The 25,973-nt window shown below is 41.0% G+C and overlaps 2 protein-coding genes across 6 annotated transcripts in view; both read right to left on the bottom strand.

Annotated features, from left to right (window-relative positions):
- VPS13D (vacuolar protein sorting 13 homolog D) overlaps window positions 1–10,890 on the bottom strand; it is a 96,099-nt gene extending 85,209 nt beyond the window's left edge. For 4 of the 5 annotated variants that reach the window (XM_079326112.1, XM_079326108.1, XM_079326111.1 and 1 more), the window contains exons 1-14: window positions 10,766–10,890; window positions 8,306–8,472; window positions 7,381–7,458; window positions 6,963–7,153; window positions 6,564–6,644; window positions 6,105–6,221; window positions 5,782–5,886; window positions 5,295–5,465; window positions 4,620–4,720; window positions 4,006–4,174; window positions 2,627–2,719; window positions 1,696–1,906; window positions 1,000–1,179; window positions 660–790 (exon numbers count right to left, since the gene is read on the bottom strand). In XM_079326112.1, coding sequence (XP_079182238.1) covers window positions 660–790; window positions 1,000–1,179; window positions 1,696–1,906; window positions 2,627–2,719; window positions 4,006–4,174; window positions 4,620–4,720; window positions 5,295–5,465; window positions 5,782–5,886; window positions 6,105–6,221; window positions 6,564–6,644; window positions 6,963–7,153; window positions 7,381–7,458; window positions 8,306–8,402 — 1,725 coding nt within the window. In that variant the 5' untranslated portion in view covers window positions 8,403–8,472; window positions 10,766–10,890. The remainder of the gene's footprint in view (window positions 1–659; window positions 791–999; window positions 1,180–1,695; window positions 1,907–2,626; window positions 2,720–4,005; window positions 4,175–4,619; window positions 4,721–5,294; window positions 5,466–5,781; window positions 5,887–6,104; window positions 6,222–6,563; window positions 6,645–6,962; window positions 7,154–7,380; window positions 7,459–8,305; window positions 8,473–10,765) is intronic. The other variant, XM_079326109.1, reaches the window with a different exon arrangement.
- Window positions 10,891–12,390: 1,500 nt separating this feature from the next.
- LOC306811987 (tumor necrosis factor receptor superfamily member 1B-like) lies at window positions 12,391–25,842 on the bottom strand (the record flags this gene model as incomplete). Its single annotated transcript, XM_079326170.1, is given in 14 exon segments — window positions 12,391–13,364; window positions 13,370–13,422; window positions 13,976–14,246; window positions 14,766–14,901; window positions 15,205–15,211; window positions 15,354–15,363; window positions 15,366–15,430; window positions 16,166–16,209; window positions 16,211–16,348; window positions 16,431–16,524; window positions 17,241–17,390; window positions 18,482–18,601; window positions 20,297–20,399; window positions 25,705–25,842. Coding segments are annotated over 14 exon segments (1,566 nt in total). The 3' UTR covers window positions 12,391–13,127.
- Between the last annotated feature and the right edge of the window lie 131 nt (window positions 25,843–25,973).

Raw genomic sequence — 25,973 nt, 5'->3', positions numbered from 1 at the left:
AATTTAAAAGAAAAAAGATTGTTTAGATAAAATCAATCAACCACCTGATACAAGCATAAAAGCCTTTTCTGTTGAACTATATGTACAGTCTGAGATTATTATATGCATTTTTTTCCTGAAGTAGGCAATATGACTAGGTAGCAAACACTCTCCACTCCTGCAAGCTGAACTCTAAAGTGCAAATTGCAGCCAGTACAAAGCACAAAATACATGGGAAATCCTCATGGCTTTAGATTCAAATTTTGTGCACTCAGAAAAGAACTTTGAAATCTTTTTCAGAATTTATTTCTGCATTTAGTGTCCCAGTATACAGGTGAAACAGAACCATTACTTGGGCCACAGAGCTGTATGGAAAAGAACAACCACTGATTAAGCAGCAATTCTGATTGTTCCAAAAATCAAATGATGTTCAACAAATTATCTTCTTGTCTACACACATAACTGAAAGGTTGAAGTCATAAGCATATAGAATAAAAAATGAAGAGTTCTATAAATTTTATTTGGAGAGGGAAAAAGTAAATTCAACAAGTGGAAACTTTTCCTCAAGATTTTTGTTTTCCCTATCTGGGATAAGAAATCTATTGAGCTTTGGAGTATGACTATTTTCATATAAAATTATACATCCCACACAGTAACTTAAAAGGGGTTTTTTCACCTACAGGATTTGGGAAAACAAGAAGAGGAAATATGGTCCCTTCTGTTGCCAAATCCCTCAGGAAAAGACCACCAAGCTGAACTTTGAGAAGGGAAGACTTTCTGCGAGGAAGGGATTCTGCCAAGATCTTTACACCTGGAATATAAATACACAAAATTATTTTGTTTCTTTTAGTACAGCATACATTTTATTTAAATTTTACAAATATAAAAATACTGACCAACAAACAAATCTTTTTGAAGTCTTATCTACTAAAATATTTAACATGGAAATTGGTTATATAGTACAATGATTGTGAGGCAGCTCTCATCTTTTTTAAGAAAGAACAGAAATAGGATAAATACCTGAAAACTCCAGCTGCATAAAAGCAGTCTCTTCAGCATGCAATACCTTTTTCTTCCTATGCAACAGAGTGAAAGAGCCACCCTGCAGCTGTAGATTTAATTTAGCAAAAACATGATCTCTCTTGGTAAAGGTATTCATGCTGGAAGCATCTGCAGCAGGATCAAAAAATTCATCCGTACCTAATAAAAAAAAAATTGAACACATTAAATAAATTAAGTTTCTGAAGTGCTTCTGAAGAACAAGAAAGTTCCTATGAATATGAAAACAAAGATTTCTCCAGCTCTAAGGGGAAAAACAGAAACAAAAAATAGAGCAGATATACCTTTATCCTTAAAAAAACTGAATATGCCATAGAATTCTTCTATTACAATCAAGGTAACATAAGCCTGAATTTACAAAGGCCCCAACAACCCAGTACTATTCCTGTTACTCCCAGTTACATGACCCCACACACACACTTGAACAGAAGACATCCCAAAGCTCTTTGCAATAAATGACAGTAACAGTGGCAGCAAATACATTCCCTGGATGGCTTTGGAAATGAGCAGGTATCCAGGTACCCACATACTGTTCAGCTTTAGGCAGGCTGTGCTGCCTGGGTACTTCAGCTGGCAGAGAATCCTCTCACAGCACAGGCCCAGAGCTCTTTCTGCCCACCTGGAGCAGGTATCAAAGCAAACCCTGTGTTTCCATACCCAGTATGTCTTCTGGATTCCACTGCTCCTTTGGGTCTGGCAGCAGCCCTTCAAAAGGTTCACCTTCATATGTCTGCTGAGTGTATCCATACCAACCTCCCCAGCCAGGGAACCACGACTGCAGGTACTGCAGCATCCCAGAGCTGCTGCCATGGGTGGGCTCTGCTGCAGGGGAACCTCCAATGGAATCAGGCAAGGGCTCTTTAATACTCTGTTGGAACATTCAAGATATACATGTTACTGCTGCTGAGTGAAAGAGTATCACCAGTGAACAAAAAACATCACAATAAAAACACATTTTCATCTCCTAGTTATTCAGCAGTCCAGCAGTCATATTTTCCATCAATACTCAGCCTAGAGGAGAGCAGCAGCAAAGTAACAAACATATCATCACTTAACTGCTGCATACTCATATGAATATATAAATATACATGTGATTATGCAGCAATATGTAACTGTTTAAATCTTGGTCTAGAAACACTAACCCAGTCATTTGATAGCATGAAACACAGCTCTACATTTTAGCATTTGTATTTGCAAGAGATGATGTTGTGTTGTTATGGAGATCAGTCCACATTTAATGAAGTGTGTTTCCCAGGCTAGTTACATGAGGCTCACTTCTGCCACATGTTTATTTTGGGAAAGTATTCATTCCAGGCCTTCATTTCCACTCTCTGATTTTAAGATGGAAAGTACCTGACCTAGGAATCCTGACAAGGATCCTGCTGGGGAAGATCATCATATGGCAAGACAAAAGATTTTACTCTGCAAGTGACATAACAGGAAGAACTACAGGAACTGAGCATTTCTGCAATTTTAGCATTAATGCCACACTTTTAAATCAATGAAAATACCTGCTAAGGCTCTCCAGCAGAGTTCAGTTCATCACCTAAAGATTCCAAATATTACCCTGTACAGAGAATGTTCTCACCTCAGCTAAGTCATGAAATTTATTATGAACTATCTCATAGAGAACCTTCAACTCTTCATAAGTCTGCTCATCCTCAATACGACACATTTCTGCCTGGAAAGACAAAAAAGGTAAAGTACTTGCATTAAAGGAGTACAGAATATTGTTCACAAACATGACAAGTATCTCTGCACTGAGTTAGAGACTTGTAGAAAAAAGTAAGGTGGCATTAATGATCATACCCAAGTGCCTCAGCACACAAAAATTAATGAGAGTCATGTAAGCAACTGTAACATTGACATTCCCCTTAATTATAATTAAAGCTTATTTGCACTGTAAAATACACTGTTTTAGCACTGTAAAAAAATTCACAGCTATATCCTCCTATTAGAAATAAGAAACAAGATTTGCAGCACAAAAATTAAACCAGGGAAAATAACTGATTTTACAGAAAGCCTTGCTTAGCCAGAAGCAAAAAAAAAAACAAACTTCTGTCTTGAGTAAAGAAGGTGGAGGAAATGAAGTGGGTAAATTAGGACAATGTAGTATTTATAGTCAATTACTCAGACAGGTATTCTTTGTATTGATTAACAAGTTGTTTGAGGGCACTGATGATTCACCCAAGTCTAAAAAAATCTATCATGAAACAACAAAGCAAAAGACATTTTTCTAGTCCATTGCCATTACCCTGCTACATTCAACAGCTCTGCTGAACACAATGCAAACTCTATGAGACCTGGCTTTGTCAGGTACTATAAAAATTTTTTGCACATTGACCTACTCCTACAATTCATATGCAAATAACGAAAGCAAAGATTACATACAACTTAAAAGTAGCAATATAATTGCACCTTTAATTAATAGAGGTACATGGTGCATGGTGCCCTGAACTGATTTGAAGAAAAAGCCCCTATGTACCTAAAGATAAAAAGCAGCTAATTATAGTTCATAGGTCTTTTCTTTCTGAAGTAGGTCACAGGTTCATAACTATCAAGTAGCCACATTTTTTCCCAATTATCTAAAGCATATGGGTAGACACATTTCTGATATTTAAATGCTCTTTGGATCTACAGAAAATACAAGCTAAGAAAGAATGTTACCAACTGTCACAGACATACTGTAGCAGTTAATGCTATTTTTGATGAACACTGGCTACAGCTCTAAAACCAGACAGCTTTTTGCAGTGCAAAACAAAAACACATGAACCCTGCAGCTCACACACCTCCCACAAGCCCAGGTCTCATCATTAAAACCTCAGCAGACAGTCAGCTCAGTGAAAACCGCCTGCAGTAAAACTAAAGCTGTTTCTTCACTTGTCCAGGTTTTAAACATGAAAAGATGAAACAAACCAAATGTAAGATGATTAACCATCACTGTAGAAGAAACTCAAGCCTGAGTACCTGGTCTGCAGCAGACAGTGGCTCCCCCTTGAGCTTGCTGTAGTACAGGTCTGTGTAGGACACGGCGTCGCGGGCGCGGCGCAGCGCGAACGCCCAGGTGGAACGCTGCCTCTGCTCCCTGATCTCCGAAAGATTTGCATTCAGGGCAAAGATCCACCACCCCCGGCAGCTGAAACAATTTTCAGTTACTGTATCATCAGTATTTCATTTAAAAAAAACCTAAGGCAAGTGCATGTCCAGCTGGTGAAAGGTCCAGGAGACTCCCAGCAGGCAGGAAGAGCAGCAGCTCTGGAGCCAGCACAGATGGGCTGGTCCTGCAGACTGTGTAGGACAGGGCTCCCCAAGGTCCCAGCACTCCACTGGGATTTACTCCAGCTGCCACTTATCAGGCACAGACAACAAAATTTGGAGTTACAGACATGGGATTGAAAGCCTCAGATAAGGATAATTTCACATCTGAATTACATCTGAATATTTAAAACTGATTTCTGAGGTAGGGGAACCAAACATGAAAACTGAATCTCTAACATATGATTACTTTGAATGTTTCTGTATTTCTTTCATTCTAGTTTTTTTACTACAGCTGACAAAACCACACATGGAGATGTACTTACTTCTCTGTTACTGTAACTTTTGGTCTCCACTTCCTGAACTTAAGCTGTCGTTCCTTTCTAGCCAATTCCTTTAAAAATCCCATGATCTGCTGATACTGCATCTTTTAATGAAACAACACAAAGATCAGTAAGGTTATACTGCAGTGTTTTCCAAGAAAAGAGGAGAGGAGAAAACCCAGCCAAAAACGCAACCATAGGTTTGGTTTACAGGTTTCAATGGCCAGCACATGGTGCAGAATTAAGATTAATGTTAAATATAATTCACAATTTCCTTCTCCCAGCCACCAGTTGCTCAGGTGTGACATTCCATTTATGGCTTCATTTATAAATACACAGAATGAATTCTTCCATGTCAGGTTATCAACATAACATCAGCTGCTATTGTACACGGTACAGACCAAGCCCCCCACCCCTGCACATGCACCCTTCCTATTACTACAATAAACAAACAACAATTAATTTTGCAGTCATCAGTTTCAGTAAAATAAATAAGTAATTTTGAATGTTTGACTTTAAAACAACTTATTCCTTGTATCTCTTCGAGCTGCCTCAAACAAAAATCTTTCAGAGGGTATTAATTTTATGCTACAATAACAGCATTTAAGCTGTCACAAACACTGCCACAGTTTTATGATATCTGTTCCAGTTACTGGCAGTTAAATGGTTGGTATTTACCTGGGAAAGCTTGAGGGGAATGGTCTCAAGCTGAATGTCACATTCCAGCCGTGGAGTATGTCGGGATCTTAAAGGCTCCTTAGAACAATTTCTCTTGAGAAGAGCAGAAGTGCAGACAGGCTCCATGATGTAATTGTGATCACGACTCTCCATACTTCTATCCATTGCTTCCTGGGGGTTACAAACAAATTACTCTCTAAGAAGTGAGTGTACAACAGTCATTTCATGTACTAGAATGTACTTTATTAGCAGGCCAGTCCATTCCAAAAAACTTCTTGAAGATGTTCTCTCTTCAAAAGTAAAACAAGCTATTTCACAGCACAGCCTCTGTGGGTTGCACATGTATCCTATCAATAAAGCATGAAACCATAGACTTCTGTTGCTCTTAAGAGACCAGATCCAATAAATTCTACATCAATCAGGTGTGTAGTACAGAAAGGAGACAAACAACACAATGTCTTTCATAAGCAAAACCTCTCTCATGTACCTGGAGCTGACCAGGAGGCAGGTCACCCAGTAAAGTGCAGCAGGTATCCCAATAAACACTGAAATCAGCAACATCCAGCTGCTTTTTCCGCATCAGCTTCTCCACCTGGAGTAGAAGAAGTGGAGTAAAGTCAAGATCACACACCAGATGCCATGTAGTTTTCAGATCTACATACCCAGTAAAAAACATGAAATGCTCAGAGCCAATTTAATACAACAACCAGAAGGTTTTTTAAATGCTGTATGTTTTTTTGAATATTTGCTAGCACCCACAAAATGCAGCATCCCAGCTGAGCTGCTCTTGCACACACAGGCTGCACTTACTGGTTCAAACACTGCATTTTGCATTGAGACATTTTTGATGCAGATGCCAAAAGCAAACGGCTGTGAAGGATTTGTGACACCATCTTCAAACCTCAAATGCACATCCTGGATTTTTAACTGCACAGAAAAAAAAACATTACTAGACATATATTATTTACATCATTATAACAGACAGTAGTACTTTTCATTAATGCTGGAACAACTTAATATTCAATATTTAATTTCTGCAATTTCCCAACTAATTTCTATTAGATATTTAAACTAATACAAACTCTATTCCTCATTTCTGTTTTTGTACTCCCTGGTTCTACCCTCTCCTCAGATACCAGCAGCCCCCAACCTTCTCCCCAAAAATGAGCCATTTTCACAACACACTGTACTTTCTTTCACTATCATACAATTATTTTCCATTTTAAAGGCAAATGTGAAGCTGCCAACCACTCAAAAACAAAGACTTACTTCGATGTTTTCTACAATCCTTGTGACTACAGATGCAGTAACTGAGTACCAGTAAGACTCCCCTTTCTGTTGTTGTTCTTTCTGAAAGAGGAAATGTGGATAAGCATTACTGATCAGAGTAACAGCTGGGGAGGAGATGGTATTTGTACACTGAATTCACTGTTAACAAGGAGAAAGAAAAACTGAACAAGTTAATTTAAGATATTTAGGTGTCTCTGACATATGTGGGACATACAACATAATAGTGAAGGGTGGTAGGTCAGAAACTGCACTATGGCAGCACATACAAATTAAATTCTAACTCCATTTCCTGCATTTGGTCTCTCTCTTGTTAGGAGACTTAAATACAATCCATCCACCACAGAGATTTCTTCACCATGAAACACAAGCATGACTCACCTTCCATTTTTCTTCAAGTGCCAGCAGAAGGGCTTTCTTGTGTTCTCTTTCTTGCAACTTCTCCCTTTCCTCATTGAACTCTTCTATTTTTTCTGGTGCACCAATTAAGTGTAGTTTTGAGACAGATATTACCCATGGATCCACATGTGGACGATAAAAAGGGATCTGTAGTGTTATTTTGCCAATGAAACCTGAAGAAACAAAACAGACACACTATCAGATTCCTGTGAAAACCTACTCATCACCCTTGAAAATTCTCACAGAAAATGTGGTGTAAGAAACAAACAAGCTAAACCAGAAATAACCTAAGAATCAGGCTACCTGATTTGTTAGAGTCTCTGATTCACAGGTCCTCTAAAACATGCAATGCCTCCTGTTTAGAAAATATCTGTCCTGCACACACAAGCAAAATACAAACCTGCCTTTACTTCAAATGGTAATTCCAGCTCCTTTAAGGCATCTTTTTTTAGTGGCAAGTTTTCCAATTCAACAGCACCTATACAAAGCAGAAGAAAAAGACAAGTCTGCTAAACAAAATTATCTTAAAGAAAGCCAACTTGAACACTGTAAGCCTAAAACAACTGGCATTGCTTTTTAAAAAAACAAACTAAATGGGATTTAATGAGAACAGCCAATCTACCATCTCAGATTGTGTTACCATCACAATGGTTACTTAACACACTTGTTAATTTTCCAATGTCATGTGCTCAAACTATTTCATGAGGTCATCCAGAAGTAATCTTCTATGGGGTTGTAGATCTGAACTTCACTGCTGCCACAAGCAAAACCTCTCCTTATTGTCTTTTCAAAAAATGTAGTATTTTGAAAAGCACACACAGAAAAGCCTTGGAGTATTACAAAACATTGTCACCAAAAGCAGCAAATAACAGCAGCAAAGGGTGAACAGAAAGCATTGATTTGAGGACTCTGTACAAAGTACAAAACTCGTGGATGCAGCATGACACAAACCAGATTACAGGGGACTAACTGTGAGTGCTAAAAGGTAAGAGAGGCTGCCACAGTCCCTCAACAGGAAAGTCACTGAACAGTATCATAAATGTATGATACATAAACAGTATGACATAAATTCAACATGCTAAGATAGCTAAGCAAACTTTAGAAAATTTTATGTAAATTGATTTAAGAGTGCTCATAAAGGACAACAAAGAATATTTATTGTTCTTTGTAAAGTTCTAGCACCAAACTCTGTATTAAAAGGGTTTATACAGACATTAAACACAATATTAAGTGATTATTTCTATTCCACCTTCCAGTTACTACAAAAAATAATACTTTTCTAAACCACAGTATGAAAACAGAAGATACCAGAAAGCTTCCCTCACCCTTTAGAAGTGCCACTGAAAGTTGGTCTGTGTTCAGGTTATTGACATATTTGCCCAAGTAGGTGTTGAGGACCCAGGCTACCAATCCTTCCAACATGACTGTCCTAGAAGAGGAAAACTAATGCTTTTCTGTCATTTTCTGGATTTCTCTTCCATAATTAGTGTGTCTGAAAGAAAAAAAACCAAGAAAATTATTATCTGAAATAAACAGTCTCTGCAGAGCTGACATCACTGTCACTTCAATTCTTACTGTGATCTATCTGAAGAGAAGTAAAAGCACTAAGGTTGATTTCTATCTTAAAGAAGCTTTATCCCATACCTTTTAATATCAAATCAGCTTCACAGAGATCTGGTGATCACACACCACTCCCATCTGTACACAAAGTTCATCATTCCATCTTTTTCTATCCAACACATTACATTTTGTTGCAATAATCAACAAGGTGAATTTACAAATCTCCTCCAGAAAAGGAAAGGACATAATTCCATGTTGATATGATATTTGCACTGGCCTCCTTGACCTCTGTTACCAATATTTTCACCTTGCTGGGTTTGGCAACCTGGTCTATAGCAACAGCCTGAAGCCTACTGTGTTTTTGTAGAATTCTTACACGACATCTGTGAAGCAATCACCCTACTCAAACCCCTTTTTGGGAGAGTGTGTGTGTGGGAAGTAACCAGATACAAGCCCCCAAAAATAGCTCATCAACACTTACTGCAATAGGTTTTCAAAGTGGCAGCAGAGATTATTGCACTGAAGAGGAAAAAAGCTACATTAGAGAAGCACCACTGGTCACACTCCTGAGCATTTCCCTTCACTCTTCCCCAGCCAAGTTGAGACTCTTCTGTCTCAGCTTCTGTGGTAATCAGGGCATTAAAATCCCAAAGCCCCTGTTCAACTTTTTAACCACTGCATTGCAAAACTCCTCACAGCTCCTGCAAGGGCAGGGTGAAGCCTGGCACAGTAAGGGAAAAGGCATGCAGGCCATTTCTTGAGGTTAGAATGGAATAAATGTATCAATTTGGTGTTTAAAAAAAGCTCTCCCAACCCCATATACCTGCCTAAATCATTGAATTCTACAAAGCAGAAAAGCAAGATACATCCTTTATTTACAGCTGGCAATAGAATGAAATGACTTCTAGAGTCACATTTTAAATTTTACATTAAGATGTAGAGTTTCCTCATTATGAGGTTTGCTTGATTTTAGGCAGCCACATTTAAACTTCTATTTCTTTTTTAAAAAGGTAGTGAAAATATTTAACTGATAGTTAAATGAAATAAGTAGAATCAAGCAAGCAATGTAAGTCTTTTTCTAAAGGCTGAAAGTGAAACTGTGCTGTCCTGAAGAATGAAACAGAAAACAGCAAAGGCAAGTTCAATTCAATTCAGCCACATGACTTCACATAAAATGTGTTTTATCAGTTTTGCCTTTGAAAAATTTCTGAACAACTGTCAAAAATACTATTATTCCACATAATAAAGACTAAGCATTTGTGCTGTTGGGCCACCAGCTTGTAAGTTTTTATTCTAATAAAAGTGACAAGAAACTCAAGATCAAACAGAAGCATATACAGTCGTCTTTGTTACACGGTCGCTAAAAAAAAAAATAATAATAAAGGTCAATTAGAAAAAATCTACAGGTGTTTGGAACCAAAGCAAAGACTTTGAAAAAAACATTGAAGCACAGCAGAGATCAACATTCAGCGACTGAAATCCTCTGATGCATGAACCATGCCTGTAGTAGAGGAAGTACATGACATCTTTAACCTAAACTCGTGGGACATAAGTAACCTTTCAAATGTTTTAAGGCTTTTATATTTTTAACTCGGAAGAAAAACAAGGCATTTATTTTCTATGGCACAGTTTTAATTTCCTTAACACACCGGGACAGGAGGTGCAGGTGAGCAGCGAAGCCCCGGGCAGGCCCTGTCTCAGGGCGATGAAGGATGCGCTGCTGGGCAGGGGAGGCACAGCAGGCCCGGGGCAGCGCTCGGGGCTCTTCCAGCGCCCCGAAACCGGGCGGGACGGGGCCCAGGGCAGCGCCGGGGACACGGAGCAGCGGCGGCTGCGGGCTCGCAGCGCGGAGAAGCGAAAGGTCACCTTGCCCGGCGGAGCGGGACGGAGCCGCGGAGCCCCGCGGAGCCCCGGGCGGCGTGAGGCGGCGAACGGCCCGCGCCGGGCGGGAGGCCCTGAGGGACCCCCGGGCCCCACGGCGGGGAGAGACCCCCGCGCCCCGCGCGGCGCCCGCGACCCACCGCGGCCGCCCCTCGCCCACCCACCCCGGGGCGGGGCGCCGCGAGGGGCGTGCGGCAGGGAGGGGCCCCTCAGGCCGGAGCCGCTCCGCGGGAAGGGCGGCTGACGCAGGAGGGAAAGGCAGCGGGGCCGGGGGTGCCCCGGGTGCCCCCAGCCCGCGCCTTCCTGCGGCCGCCTCGGGAACGCACCGGGACCCCCGGACTCACCTGCGCTCGGAGCGGGGGGCGGCGGGCGCGCGCCGGGCGGTCGCGGGGGCGCGCCCGAGTGCGGGAGCGCCGAGTGATCGATGGGACGGCGGCGCCGCCCCCTGCGGGCGGGGCCCGGTAACGCCCCTGGGGCGGCACGAACCGCCCGCACGGAAATTGGCCAATTCCGGGCGGGTTTGGGGTAGGAACGCGCGGGGCCCTGATGGAAATTGGCCAATTCCGGGCGGGTTTGGGGTAGGAACGCGCGGAGCCCTCACGGAAATGGGTCAGTTCTGGGCCGTTTTGGGGTAGGGACGCTCCAGGCCCTCACGGAAATGGGCTCAGACCGGGCAGGTTTGGGGTAGAAACGTGTGGGGCCCTCATGGAAATTGTCCGATTCCCGGTCGGTTTGGAGTAGGAACGCACCAGCCCTCAGGAAATGAGCACAAACCGAGCGGGTTTGGGCTCAGAACGCTCCGGACCCTCACGGAAATGAGCACAAACCGGGAGGTTTTGGGGTGGGAATGCTCCAGGCCCTCAGGAAATGGGCACAAACCGAGTGGGTTTGGGCTCAGAACGCTCCGGTTTTTGGTGGTTTTTTTTTTTTTTTTTGCTTGTTTTGTTTGTTATTTTTTATAAGCAAATGCAAGCTCACTTTTCCTACTTCATCATAAAACTTGGATTTTTCCCTCTGTGATTTCTCTCAGCAAGTTAACTACTGTAACAGGATCCTCCTTTGTAATGTTTTAAACTTCAAAAATCTTCCTTTGGTGCTTCAATATGGCCCAAGTGTGGGAGTTAATGGAGAAAAAATTGGCTGACAGAAATACTACAGTGCAAGAGGTCCAAAATGCTGTGAAAAATTAGGTTCTTGCCTAAATCCTTCAGTTCTGTTTTAGTTTCAATTTTCAAAGTCATTCCTGAAAATTACCTTCAAGTGTAAGTTTAATACACATTTGCAAAAAGTTTCTTCATAGTAGAACTACAGACCTGAAATAACATTTTATATAACATCATAGCTTTTTTGGAAGTTTAAAATTTATATCTCCAGAATCTGAATACTCTTTTGTAGCAATAGAATAAATGTTATTCTAAAAGATCCTTTTACATCTCTGGCTTCAGAAATAACTACTGTGTCTATCTTGAGGTAGATTAGGGCAGTTCAGTGGGATCACATAGTCCAACAGTGATTTTTTTATGGCATGAGACAAGGGTTGTGTGACTTCACTCCCATGGGATTCAGACTCTGGATTCCAGTTGAACACAGCCACCACAATTGACAGCTAAGTCACAGATGTAAAATATAATTATGGGAAGTGGGTTCCTAACTATTGGCTTGCAAACCTTTTCATTCAAGGAGAACCTCCATTAATTTTCTGTAGGAGGTGGTTGGAGCTGCAGCATCATCCAGCAGTGAAGGAGAGCAGGAATTTCAGGTTCTGAGGTTTGAGTAAATGTCATTTGTTACAGATGATGCTCTGCCACCTGAGGGCAGTGAGCTATCTGCCAAAGATAATCACAGGGATTTGCTCTAATACTCACTGAGCACAGGGAAAATATTTTGGATTTATGCTTTGCCTCAAAAATGAAGTCAGAGTCAATTAGGGAAACGTGACATCAGCCAGGACACAAAGGTGACAAACTCAAGGGTTGTCAGCAAAAGGAACTTACTTCCTACACCAAGATAACAACAGTTCAATCCAGGTTTTCCTTCTAAAACAAAATGAACTATGCACAGGCACTGAAAGGCTGATGTTTAGACATAACAATTGTAATTTCAGTTGTAAAAAAAGCCTGCATAAAAGATTTCACTTCCTGATATTCTACATGTACTTGAGAAATTTGGTCTGATAATGAGAAAAAACAAACTGTACTAATTAAAGAAATATCCAGGAGGATGAGGGAAAGTATGACAACTAAGATACAGGATAGGAAACTGAATGCAATAGCTTTAAAATTCAAATTAAATGGATGATTCCTGAGCATTGAAAGAATGATAATTTAACTCCAGTCTCTTTGCTGATCACAGCCATGATCTTAACACATGGCAGACCTTAAATAAAAATCATCATCACAAGAAGTCTCAGGAGAAAAGGGCATAAAGTTCAAAAAACATTCCTTTTCAAGTCTCATGAAGGTCCTTTTAGGGTATCACAGAAGAAAGGGAGGAGTTGACCATTCAGTTTTTAAAAGTTTGAATGCTTTTTTCTTAAACTGCAAAGCAACAGAAGACACTAAGAACTTCAAAACCATCAGTGTCCATATTCATCTGAAATTTCAAATCTCTATAAGAAAGCTTCATTTATCATAATGTTTGTTTTATAAGACAAGAGGTTGTTCAATGAATTTTATTTGTGAATCAGCATATGATCTGTAATTTCCTTTAACTGGTTTTCATCCCAGCATCCTGAATACCCAGAGGAACCTCCTTTTCTTCTGGAAGTATGTCTTGAAGTAAATTGTCCTCATTTTCCACTGCAATGTGAATTTCAGTTTCTTTTTTCAAGGCGTTTTCTTCTTTTGAAAGGAGAGTTTCTTCCCCTGTTGGGGAATAACAGGGAGTGTGTCCATAATTCCTGCCAGTTGAACCAGTCTGCTCAGGGCACTGGGAGCTGCAGGGTTACAGAATTTAACAATACACATCACATTCACCTGTGTTCCTCCATTACCAGAATGTTCTGTCAAATAAACACAAAACACAGAAGAATGAAACCAGAATGGGGCAGTTGGATTCTTTTTCCAGCTCTTTGACTTACAGTTAAAATAGACCTTGAGCATTTTTTTTGCTTTACTTGATTTAGTCAAGCTGGTTGAGTTGGTTCTGTAACATTTTGGTACCATAAAATCCATATATCACCCCAGAAATAAATGGCTACAAAAATTAATGCAGAGACCTGGATTGCAAACAATTCCTTGCCCCTCTGTTGTCATTTCAAATGCTTTTGACAATGTTCTTTTGTTGCTGCTCCCTTTGGCTTCTACTCCCACTCACAGTAAGTGCCAACCACCTTATCCCCTAGCCCCTAAATATCTGTTTCTTCACCTAGAAAACTCTCTTTACTGTCTTAGGATGGCAACTTAAAATAAACACTTTTTCTTTACAAAAGTTACTAAATTGTCTCTCTGCTGAACAGTACTCGGATGTTTTATCCTGCCATTTAAACCTCTAAAAAGACTCATAATTGATAATCAAATTTCAAGAGGTTCTGGATCATTCAGAATCATTACTACCTGAACTCACAGAGCTGTGTCTGTCTCCACTCTGAAGTTGAGAACCTTCTGGAGGTGAATGTTGCTGCTGAAATCCTCCTGGATTTTTCTTTTCATTATTGCTTTTACTTAATACACTGATGCTTGCAGATCCAGTTGGGTTATTTGGGATGCTACTGCTGGGCCCAGAAGCTTCCAAGAGATGCTGTTGCTCCTGTTCAGAACTCCTGGAGTTCTGCAATTCTGTGTCTCTCACTTTTTTGTCACCCTGTTTTTCTGGAGGAGAAGAAGGCTGGAACAATTGCAGAGAAATATAAAATGTTAACTTAAAAAAACAAAACAAAACAAAGACCCACTGGCAAAGAACTGATCAGTATTTTGGCAGCTAAAAAAACCATTGATGATTGGAACTAGAGGAGCTTTAAGGTCTGTTCCAACCCAAGCCATTCCATAATTATTTTCATTTGCATAGTGATGAATGCAAGTAAGATTCAGCTCATTAGAAGTTCAACAAAATGAACCCATCTCCTGGAGGCACCCACAGGACAATTCTGATTACTTAGAGACCAAAGGCTTTCACATTTGGTTTTCCAAACCCCACCTGGGTTTTACTGCTGGTTTTAGCCTCACATAAAGTGAGGGTGGGACATTATGGGAGATATATAAGGTACATTTTATACCCTGGCTTGGGGACCAAACCACCCCATTCTCACTTCAGTTTTCTTTCTGCTGTGCTTGTAATTAGGTGAGAGTTTATGATTTCTGTATAACTTTTAAAGAAATGGAAGACATTGAAAGAGAAGACACTCACCAAATCTGCTTCTGTAGCTGGTGCAGAGTACCCAAGGGCTGCCAGTGAGCAAAGACAGTTTATTAGCACAAACCTGTCCCATTTGCAACAGCTGCACCCTAAACTAGGCTGAGTGATCCCCTGCTCCTGGAATAAACTAAAATGTACATTTATTACACACACTTTGAACATTGAAACCTATATTATATTAATTTTGTGACTTAAATTTAGCCAGGAAGCAAAGAAGCCTCTGCACTAATTCATAACTTTTATTGTATAGTGACAGTGTGAAAAGCTATTGATGACAATAAACTGTATAATTAAATATCTGTTTAATTATAACACCTGAAATTGTCTAACACTTAAATGATGAAGTACCAAATAATTAACAAGCTTCAGCAGAAGCACAACTGTTGCACAGTTGTCCAACTCCAAGGCTGTTGTGTGCTTAGACAATTACCTAAAATCTGAGGAACAAGACAGATTTGAAGAAAGCTAACATCTTCTAAGACACTAATTTCAGTCAACCACCAGGCTCAGGTTAATGGGAAATAGAATTACACTTTCCAGTTTTTACAGATTTGCTTGTTTTCACTTCATGAATCTTACCTTTTTTTTTTTTGAGACTAAGCAGTACCCCAAAACAGCAATTATCAGGACCAATAACAATGGCCCTGCTACTGCTCCTGAAAACAAATAAAAAAAATTATTTAGCAGGTTAATCTAACAAAGAATTGAATTAGAAAAAGGTAGTTTCGTAGTTTCTGTCCATGGCTACAAAAACTAAATTTCCAAGTATTGTGTATGTCTGACATTCACATTTGATGCCTCAACTGTCAGATATCAAGGTTTCATTTCAGTTACCACCACTTCATAAAATGGAATTCTCTTCTCCTGAAAGGTGAGGACAGACTTTTGGCCTTGATCACAAAAGGTATTTCTCTGGGCAAACAAGAGTTTGTCACATACAAGGAAATGCTCCTAAACATCTTTGCCTTTTGGATGAGCTGTGAACAGGAGAGAACATCCACACCTGGGAATGCTGCCAGGACCTTCTGTCTCAGGAAAGGCTGACAGAAGACTCCAACAATCTCCAAACCAGGTCAGGTTTACCTCAGTCCAGAAACTAAGATATGACCTTTTCTACCAGCTATAGCAGCAACTTTCAGAAAATGCCTTGTATAATCCAGTTTGGGGTTTTTTAGGAACATTTCCAGATTTACAAGGACCATAGAATGCACTGGGGTAGTGCAGATGCACAGGTGAAAAAGCAGCTCACTACAAGCAGTGTCACATTGAATTAATTGAGCTCTTCTGAGGTTCTATTTGGGTACAGGTGACTGGTCATGGAAGGACACAGAACTAAATATAAACTTGGTTCCTGGGCAGACAAAAGTGACTTTAAATGAGTTAAAACTCACCAGTGATGTGGGAGAGGTCAGGTGCAGAGTTTAACATGACAGGTTATTACTTCAGGTTTGTGGGAATCTGAGCTTTGGGTCAGAAGTACATTCAGAATGGTGTGAGACAGAGCTGTGGCTGTTCCTGAATCACTACAAACAGTGTCATTCCTGCTGTTGCCAGGAACAGCCACTGACTTACAACTGCAAGAGACAAAAAGAGAAGTCAGGAAAGACAGAAATCCCTGCACAGGTCAGGCTGCTGCTGGACAGAGCACTGGCTCACACGGTGTGGGGTGTACAGCTGGTGTTGTAGGACTCCTCCGGGGAGAAGGTGCCAGGAGGGCAAGGTTTACACTCTGTGTCTGTGCTGGCTGTTCCTGCAAACAAAGAGAAAACTCCAGGTACTTATCTGTGAGAAACAGGAATGAATAATCAGGGTCTGCAAGTCATCCTGGCAGTGATACAGTTGCAGTGCAAAAGCCTATTACTGTCACAGAAAACATTCCCTTGCAGCACCCAACCCAAAGAGATTAACCAGCTCTAAGTTTGGTTCCATTAGAGGTTCCAATGTGGTGCTGCAGACAAAGCTGAACTTTTCACCTGACTGACTGACTGATTACCATACTATTGAGTTATGCATATTCTCAAATTATTCCTAATTTTTTAAATGTTCCATTTTTCTTGTATTTGGAAATTATTTATCATTTTGAGCAGATGTATTATCAGGGTGGTGGATTCCATCAACTAATAAAACCAGATCAATTCTGCAGGACAGCATAGAGTCATCATTGTTTACTGTACCCAAAATTCCACCTGAAGCTCTGTTTCAGGGATTTAAGAAGTGATTAAGTGGTCTTGCACAGAATAAATCACACAGTAGAGCAAAACAAAAATTAAGTTAGATTGGGAACTTTATATGACAGTAAGAAATTGAAACATGTTGTCTCTTTGGATATACCTCTGGAGAATACTGTTACTCTGGTTAGTGCCTACTTGCTAAGAATGCAAAAATAAACCCTAAAAAGAATGCACAACTGTAGGCAATTAGGCCAGAGTAAGTGTTCAGTAAGCAGAGTGTTCAAAATCAAATTACCTTTCCTGGAAACCCGGTAACCTTTGCCACATTTTCTATGGACTCTGCACAGCTCACAGTACTGGTCTAGCCTGGAAACACAATACTGGTGGGGTGGGCAGCTGCAGACTCTGTCCTGGGACCTCGTGCATGTTTGATTCTGTACCAGCCCTGCTTTAAAACAAGAACAAAGTGAGATGTCATTGGCAACATTTAAAAGCACAGCCTGCAATGTTTCGAGTGAACACGAGGTGATGTTCACATATGAGTTTTGGTCTTGTATAGCACCATAAAACAAATGTATTATATGCACCAATGTCTACATTTTTAGAACAGTTTTCTCTCTCTAGGCAAGGAGAAATTTGCACCTGTAGAGTGCACACCTAAAAGTCTGTACCTGTAGTGTTATATTTTGTTATATATTTGTTATATAACTCAAACATGGCCATTTGTGTGCACTACTGCTATACATGGGGGCCACACTGAGATTTTCAGTCTGTGCAGATCATGTCACTACATCTGGAGATTTTACTACAGGTATTTTCATATTGTAATTTACCAACTTTGTAAGATTATCTATTTTGATGAGACCAAAGGTTCTTTCAACTTAGACTGTATCCTTAAAACTTACTTCTCAGTGAATCAAGTATATCATGTTCTACACCAATTTCCACTGGGAATGATGCAGAACAGCATGACTGGGTTCATTAATGCAGGGGATCTGTTAGCCCAAAGTACAGGTGTTACAATGTTCTACCTTATGTTCTGTTAAACTGCTTCAGTGAACAGAACCAGCATTCTCTCACTGACTTTGCTGCTTTGTAAAGTAAATAAAATTAAGAGAAGAGTATCACAATCCATGTTTGTTGCTGTCGCTTCAGCAGACAAAATGAGAAATGACAGGATGCTGGAAATGTAATTATCCATTTACCCACATCCAAGTCAGGTCTTAAGGTCTCTTGATGGGACTTCATAAGAAGGAACTTATTCTACTGATGGCATTTGGGGGTGTTTTACTGATGTAGTGCCTTAGTTTTTAATAATATAAGATTGGTGTTCCATTTTTAGGACTTAAAAATAAAAAGGGCCAGGGCTCCCTGCGAGACTTGTCCTTCCTTGATTCTTACCCCTAAATCTTACACATTCCAAAAGCATGAGGGCTATACAAGTGATTGACAAAATCTCCTGGTTTTCTTAGCAGAAAAGACAAGGTTAAACCAAGCCCAGTCTTTGAGCAAGCCTCTTTACTGACCCAAGCCTACCTCTCCTGCAGGGTGGTGAGCAGGCAAAGCACAGTGGAGAATGATTCCAGATTGCTGTGTGTGTTTTGGGTCTGCACTTGGTGTCCACAGTGTGACTGCAGCTCCCTGTCCTGTACTGACCTATGGAAAGAAAAATAACCCAAACAAAACAGAGAAAGCATCTCACTGGAAAAAGAGCACTAGGAATAAAGTGTCATTCTGAGCTGTAGAACCCCTTCACTGACATCAGGTTGGTATCATGCACCAAGCAAGTGTTGATGTAAAGGGTTGAATGTCTCTACAGGGAAAGTCTGATCTATGCCCACCCATGTTTGACCCCTTTTCCTACATTCAGCTCAGTGAATTCCAGCCACATTCAAAACAAGGCAGCCTCAATCCTGAACAAAACCTCCCAGCACATATTCAGGTGCAGTTACCACAATACACAAATATTTAACTTTGCAGAAGCTGTTTTGTGGTGAACACATGGAGCTGTTTCACACCCAAAGTCAGGCACAGGCCAGAATGATGTGCCTGGGTGAGACCCTTACAGACTAGTACAGGTGAATATGAATTCCAACATACTTGTTTTGGAGAAAGGAAAACACTTCAGTTGCCATTTCCCTTTCATGTGAAAGGAGAAAGGAGATAAAAGTCAATGTCTCATATCCTTTACAAAAATATCCTGGAAAACATACTCAGAAAGCAGGAATAACACTGAAAAACATTTTAGAGCTGCTTGGAGAATCTGTTTTCAAAAGATGAGGTTCTGGAGGTGAGCCAAATGAATTATTTCCAAAGACTTTGTTTTTCCCTGTACTTAATTGAAGCTTTACATTCTGAATCTTACATCCTGCTAATGATTTAAGCTGGTTAAGTACTGAACACTACATAACTCAACAGAAAAGTTTTACCTATGAATTATCATCTTTCATCTGTCACGAACAAAGGAAGTTTGACAGATCTATCTAGACAATTTCAGTTAATTCAAGGAACTGCAGCTGTTTCAGTAAATACTGATTTCCTGTTTAAACTTCCAGATCTGACAGACACTCAGCATTTCTGCAGACAAATTTTCTTTGCTCAGCATGTAATGAGAAAAAAAAAAGGCAGGCTTTTTGCTGTGTCTAATATAATCATATAGTTTAAATTCTACTACCAAAATCTCCAAAGAACATTACTATCCCCCCAGAAAAACCCCAAAACCCACAGACAATGACTTTGGCTAACTACAGGTCACTTATAATCCCCCCTGGATTGTAAGACATGATAGCTCTGAGCAGTCCTGCAGTCCTGTCCCCAGTCTGACAGTGTTCTGCAGTGTCTGATTTACAGTAAAAACCAACAAAACTCCCTTAATGAGCAGTGACAGATTGACCTGTCCAATGGAAAACCCTTTAGATAAGTGATATTATCATAGTGCAGAAGCCAAGCTTTACTTCATGCTCTGTTTTACAATATATATTTTTATTAGTGGGCTTGGTTCTCTGTTGCCTAATTTTTATAATTCCCTTAGCTGTTGCTTCCCCTCCAATGCTGACTAAAATTATTTTAATTACTCTAATGAAAACCTCATGCAGAGCTGTGCTTACACAAGCACAGAACCTATCTCCTGGTAAGCCCCAGCCAGGTTAACCTTCCAGGAGAATTCCAGTTCTGACTGACAATGTGTCTCTTTTGCAGGTGTTTTGCAGTCATAGTGTTTTGTTGTTTTTGAGGAAGAATGCATTAAACAGCAAAAATCTGATGCATTTTAGATGTATAAGTAATCAAAATACACTATGATCATCTGAAAATTGAGGGAATTTGGCTGTGTAAAGTAGTAAAAAAACTTACCTGGAGGGCACTGGCTGCAACATTTATTAAGTTCTTCATCATAGAATTCAGTCCTGGGATCGTTGCATTGTGCAGACTGTGGTGTATAAGGTAATGAATATTCCTAGGAGAAATCAAGGGGAAGTCATGAGTCACAAGTCCATTCTGATCCTGAATCAGAGACCCAAAAGACACAAATACCTAAGGAGCAGTGCAATTACAAGCACCTTCCTTTCCAAGGCCCGATGCAGCCCCAGGGAAGCAGAGCAGAAGCCAAGAGGCTGCAGGGCAATGAGCAGCTAACGAGCTGCACGTGGCAGTTTTGAGGTTCCTTTGTTTTCCAAAGAACAAACAAACAAACAAATTGATTTCTCAGGTTTGAGGTTCAAAAGAGTGCAGTGGAGCTATGGGATTAACATTCCACCTGGTCACTACTGCACCATCCTCAGCTGCCATGGCTCAAACAACATCTGACAAAACACCAGAGAAACCTAAATTCCTACCTGTGGGTTTGTGGGAGAAACATTTACTGCAAAGTGGCTCAAAAATTTCAGTCAGCCTTTCCAAAGAAAAGGAAAAAAGGCTTTTATCTTTCCAGATACTATCTGATTCCTTCCTGACTAAGAAAGGCCTTGATGTTTTGAAAATGATGTCTCCAAATATTGCACTGATGTTTGTGAGAAGCAGCACCTTTGCAGAAGGTGCAGACAAATGTGCAGGTTAAAAGCATTAGAGACAATCATGAAATACAGGGTGCCTAATTTCAGCTCACACTGATCAGCACAGCTCAATGACTTCAGTGAACAAGTGTCAAATTATTTGATGACTTATTCTTTTCAAAAGGGAAAATATACTCCTTTAAAGAAGGCTCCTGTGAGGTAGGACAAGCGTAGGAGTTTCCTGCTAGACCAAAAAGGCACTGTTTAAAAAGGATGTGACACTGCTCAGCTTTTTGCAGTCTGAAGAGATTGCTCCTTGCATAATCTACACACATTCAGAGGAATCATTACTAAAATGAGAAATCAAAACAGGAACAAGCTCTTGGGAGGGTAATCAAAATATCGTTCCGCCCTTACTGAAAAACTTGTTGAATATCTATTGTGTCTTCACATTCCTGACAAAAAAGATTAATTAATGTTTCCCATCCTCAGCAATTGCAAAAGGGAATTCAGCATTATGAAACTCATGAAGTATTCTGCCTCTTATTTAGCTGGGATCAGAAATAGGATTTTGTCAACCTACTCAATGGTCAGTGTCAAAAAACCCTTTTCTGAGAACATGGAGGCAGAGAAAAGTCTTCTTGAGTTTAGATATCATAGGATGGACAATGACAAATCATCCTGTTTGCAAACTTCAGCTGACACTAAAATCTGATGAAGGAGAATAGGACTCTGCTCTCATCAGAAGTATTTTTCATTTCAGTTACTTTTTTATTAGAAAAGGAAAGATCAAGTGTTGTCATCCCTTTTTGCAGCCACTATGATCAACTTCATTAAAACAAGCAGCCAAGAGCCTTTTCAAAACATCAAATTTCACTGCAAGAGCAGACATGGGGGAAATAAAGGAGAAATACCATAAACCACATCACAAATTACCCTGCTGGTGAGGCTTCCTGGCAAAAAAAAGAGTTCTTATCTCATACTCCTCAGTGTCTGTTGTAAATCCTGCCCTGTGAGCTGCAGACACAGGAAAACCTGTCAGTTGCTGGGCTCACACCTGTTTCTCTGAAGTTGTGCTTGGAAGGGTCTCTCCACTGTCTGATACAATCTCCCTGAAATTTTATCTGATGAGCTGTGGCTCTCAGTGACTTACAATTGACAATTTCTTCCCACATGTTCCTCTAAGAACACTATGGGAAACTAAAAGGGAGTTGTGACTGGCTTAGATACAATTTGCACATACACATGCTCAGCTTGGTTTGCCCTGGAAGGATTCAATTATTTTAGCAGCTACTCAGCATGAACTAGTTTAATCAAATCTGTCAGAGAAACTGCAGGCTTTTTACTAATTTTCAAACTCTTCAGGGTTTCTTTCCTACAAGATTCCAATTTTCTGGCCAATCCTAAAGTCTGAGTTGGGCCATGTAAGATTTCTCTCTGGCATCCAGGTCCATTGGCTGCTTTGGGCTGAAGGACTGAGGAGTAGAGGCCAGATTCTATTTCACAATCTTTGCATTTTGCTAGTGTTTCTATCTTTCTCAAGTCCTTATTTTATCCTGGTTTTACTGATTCAGTGTTCTACAAGCAGATTGTGGGAAAGGAAACAAACCTGCTGCTGCACATTTTGCATTCCAGCCTCAGAGCTTCCCACTTTAGGGAGCAATGTCTAATGGCAGATGATTTCAAAGAAATTCATATGGACAAAATCAAGACTTTGGAAGACTTCATTTAATTTGACATGGTTATTTCTTCTTTCAAGAAGAAATAAAATGCCTCATCTGTCTATCACTAGAGGCACAAACATTCTGAAACATGAAATTTAGCCTAGCTCTATGCACATCAAATTAAGCAATACATTTTGGCATAGAAATGGGTAAACTATGCTTGCCTTTGACTTCTTAAGTCACTGAGGAGATTTTTGCAATGCCTTTGCATTAAGCAATAACTGAGAAGTTGCATACACTAACTCCAGTAAGTCCAGACTCTCTGGAGTTCTTGCATTGTTTGGATCATTTTCCTCTTTGTACTACAGAGATCACTATACAGGTGACCCAGCTGGTCCCTGAAGAGGAGGAGGCTAACAGCAATCTCCACACCAACTGAGAGGACTTTATGTGTAATTAAATTTAAGTATCTTAAATAATAAAAATACAACATTTTAGTATAATGGATGAATCCATTCATATAACATTCATTTTCACTCAAGGCTATTTAAACAAAGATTTTTAAGTTTGTATTTTAATCCTAACTCACAAGTCTACATTTTTATTTGTCTCCTTTTTATACATTTCCCTTCAAACTAAGCTGTCAGTCAGAGGAGTCTGAAGAGGAACATCTGTGCAATGTTCTTGATGCATGTGAAACCACAATGAAGTCACTGAGGTCTCTGGTGTAAAATCTGTTTCTATGGAAAGGACTGGAGATACAGAGACACTATTTACTGAGCTACCAAACCTACTGGAGGCAGGAAAAAACAGAATTCTGTCTAAAATATTTAACTTTCTCTTAAAAAAAAAAAAAAATCTGTTGAAGTTTAGTTACCAGGTAACAGCACCTCCCAAATCAGCTAGAGATGCATCAGGCTGTACCAACTTTACTCAAAATACAAAGTTTCTTTCAAAGCTGCTGTCCTGCACACCTCTCTCAAAGATCATGGTCCATTATGTGAATTATTCTCCCATCCTATATTGCACTTTACTTCTGTAAAGCAGGAGTCCTTGCACAGCCACACACCAACAGATTTACAGTTCAACATCCCCCTCCCTGAGAAAACTGTCTCTGCTTACTGCCAGGAATTCTACTTGAGTGCCACTCACCACCAGAATATGAAAACAGAATGAGAAAGCAGGGGGATGCACAGAATATGGAAGCTGTTCACAGCACACAAATATTATAGAACTCCAAGTTTGTAGGAAGTCAAGGTATGTTTTATTATATATGTATTTGGGAAAATATGCACATTTCACCACCTCTTCTGTTTGAAAACTTCAGGCTATTTCTGATTACCCTGGTGAGTCAATTGTTCAAAATGGCAAAAATAATGTTCATTTCCATAACACAGGGGCTGAGGCTGGGAACTTTCAGAGACTTCCAGATGAATGAGAAAAAACCCCAAAAGTGTCACTTAAAAACTACTGCTTTGCCAGTTTGCGTCCCTCAAAAACAAAGTAAGTTTTCTTTAACAAATCACTGTTAAAAATTGATATAGCAACCTTTTTATTTTTCCAGCTCTGTTGCAGATGTGGTGTTTCTGAAACTACTGTATTTGTTCCTCTAACTTTAAATATAGGCTTTTCCTTATTTTGTCACTGTGCAAAAAGTGATGCTGAAAGTTTCTGTCATTATTTCCATCATTATGTTTCAGTCATAGTTAGAGTGAGAGGTAATTTCTTTTGAACCAAAGCTCCTTGTTCAGCACAAAGCATGACAAACTTAAACTCTGGTGATAAGTTCAGCTACAATTCTGAGAACTCCCTTCCCTATCTGCTTTATCCTATCCACTGCGAGTTGTCCAGTAAATCAGTCTCAAAACACTCTCACCTTAAAAACTAGTGAGAAACAGTTAAAATAATTATTTTGATATATTATCAACTCACAGTAGCACCCAGTACTCCTTAAAAAAGCATTGTGTAATTCCAGGTTCAATACACATTCTGTCATCCTCACCTGATTTCAATGAACCTTCAACTTATCCAGCCTGAATTCCTATGTTTAAATAAACATGTAAATAGCATAAATATCCCATGAGAACACAGTGACCTGGACATCTCAGCAATATTTCCATATTTATCTTCACAATCCTGAATATTTTAAAATCAGAGAAATGCTATCAACACACCAGTACAGAAAACACAGAGTGGAAGGCAAGCAGATCTCATGGAGCTCTTTGGTGACACAGTTACAGACCCTCACTGCAAATAATGGTACAGCTGGATATGGAATAGGACAGACACTGCAATAAGGGGAGCAGTGCCAGCTGCAGCACATCAGATCTTCTCTGTAAATTAAACAGCTTTTCTTTTTCAATAGGGAAGAGCTCCAGGGAACCAACGGAGCACAACAAACTCTTCCTGTGTGAACAGTTTACACTCTGCACCGGCCAGGACACTCACCACGATTTTTACAAATATTCAAATAAGCCTGCAAAAGCAACCTATTTCCAATCCAAATCCGGGAAACACGACTAGTCACTCCTTTGGGAAGACAAGAAGTAACAACATAAAGGCTGAGCTTTGATGTTTTACTAGTGGGACTTGAAGGTTGCTGTAGAAACCACGGTGAGCCCAGCGCAAGCTGGGCACAGAGGTGACAAGGGACAGACAGGTGACAAGAGACGCACAGGTGACAAGGGACGGACAGGTGACAAGGGACGGACAGGTGACAAGTGTGCTGCACACACACACACAGCGTGCACACCTCCGGCGTGGCATCACAGGCGGTGCCTGGTGCCTGATCACCGCTGCGCCCCCGCCTCGCAGCGCTCCCAGCACCCCTGGAGCAGCGCCCCTGTCCTGTCCCAGCCCCTGTCCCTGTCCCTGTCCCAGCCCCTGTCCTGTCCCTGTCCCTGTCCCTGTCCTGTCCCTGTCCCTGTCCCTGTCCCTGTCCCTGTCCCTGTCCTGTCCCTGTGTCAGACCCTGTCCCTGTCCCTGTCCCTGTCCTGTCCCTGTCCCAGCCCCTGTCCCTGTCCCTGTCCCTGTCCCTGTCCCTGTCCCTGTCCTGTCCCTGTCCCTGTCCCTGTCCCTGTCCCTGTCCCGTCCCGGCCCCGCTCACCCGCTCGGCCGCGGCGTCGGTCAGAGCCGGGAGCAGCGCTGGGATCAGAGCCGGGATCAGCCCCAGGATCGCAGCCGGGAGCAGCGCTGGGATCAGCGCCGGGATCAGCGCCGGGAGCAGCGCCCATCGCGGCCCCATCGCGGCCCCATCGCGGCGGAGCTGCCCGGGGCGGGGCGGTCGCGGCTCCGCAGCCCCGGCTCGACAGCTCCGCCCCGGCCCGGCCCCATCCCCATCCCATCCCCATCCCCATCCCCATCCCCATCCCCATC

Source organism: Erithacus rubecula, assembly GCF_903797595.1.
Source record: "Erithacus rubecula genome assembly, chromosome: 24".
Lineage (NCBI taxonomy): Eukaryota > Metazoa > Chordata > Aves > Passeriformes > Muscicapidae > Erithacus > Erithacus rubecula.
This window is presented reverse-complemented; position numbering and strand designations above follow the sequence as displayed.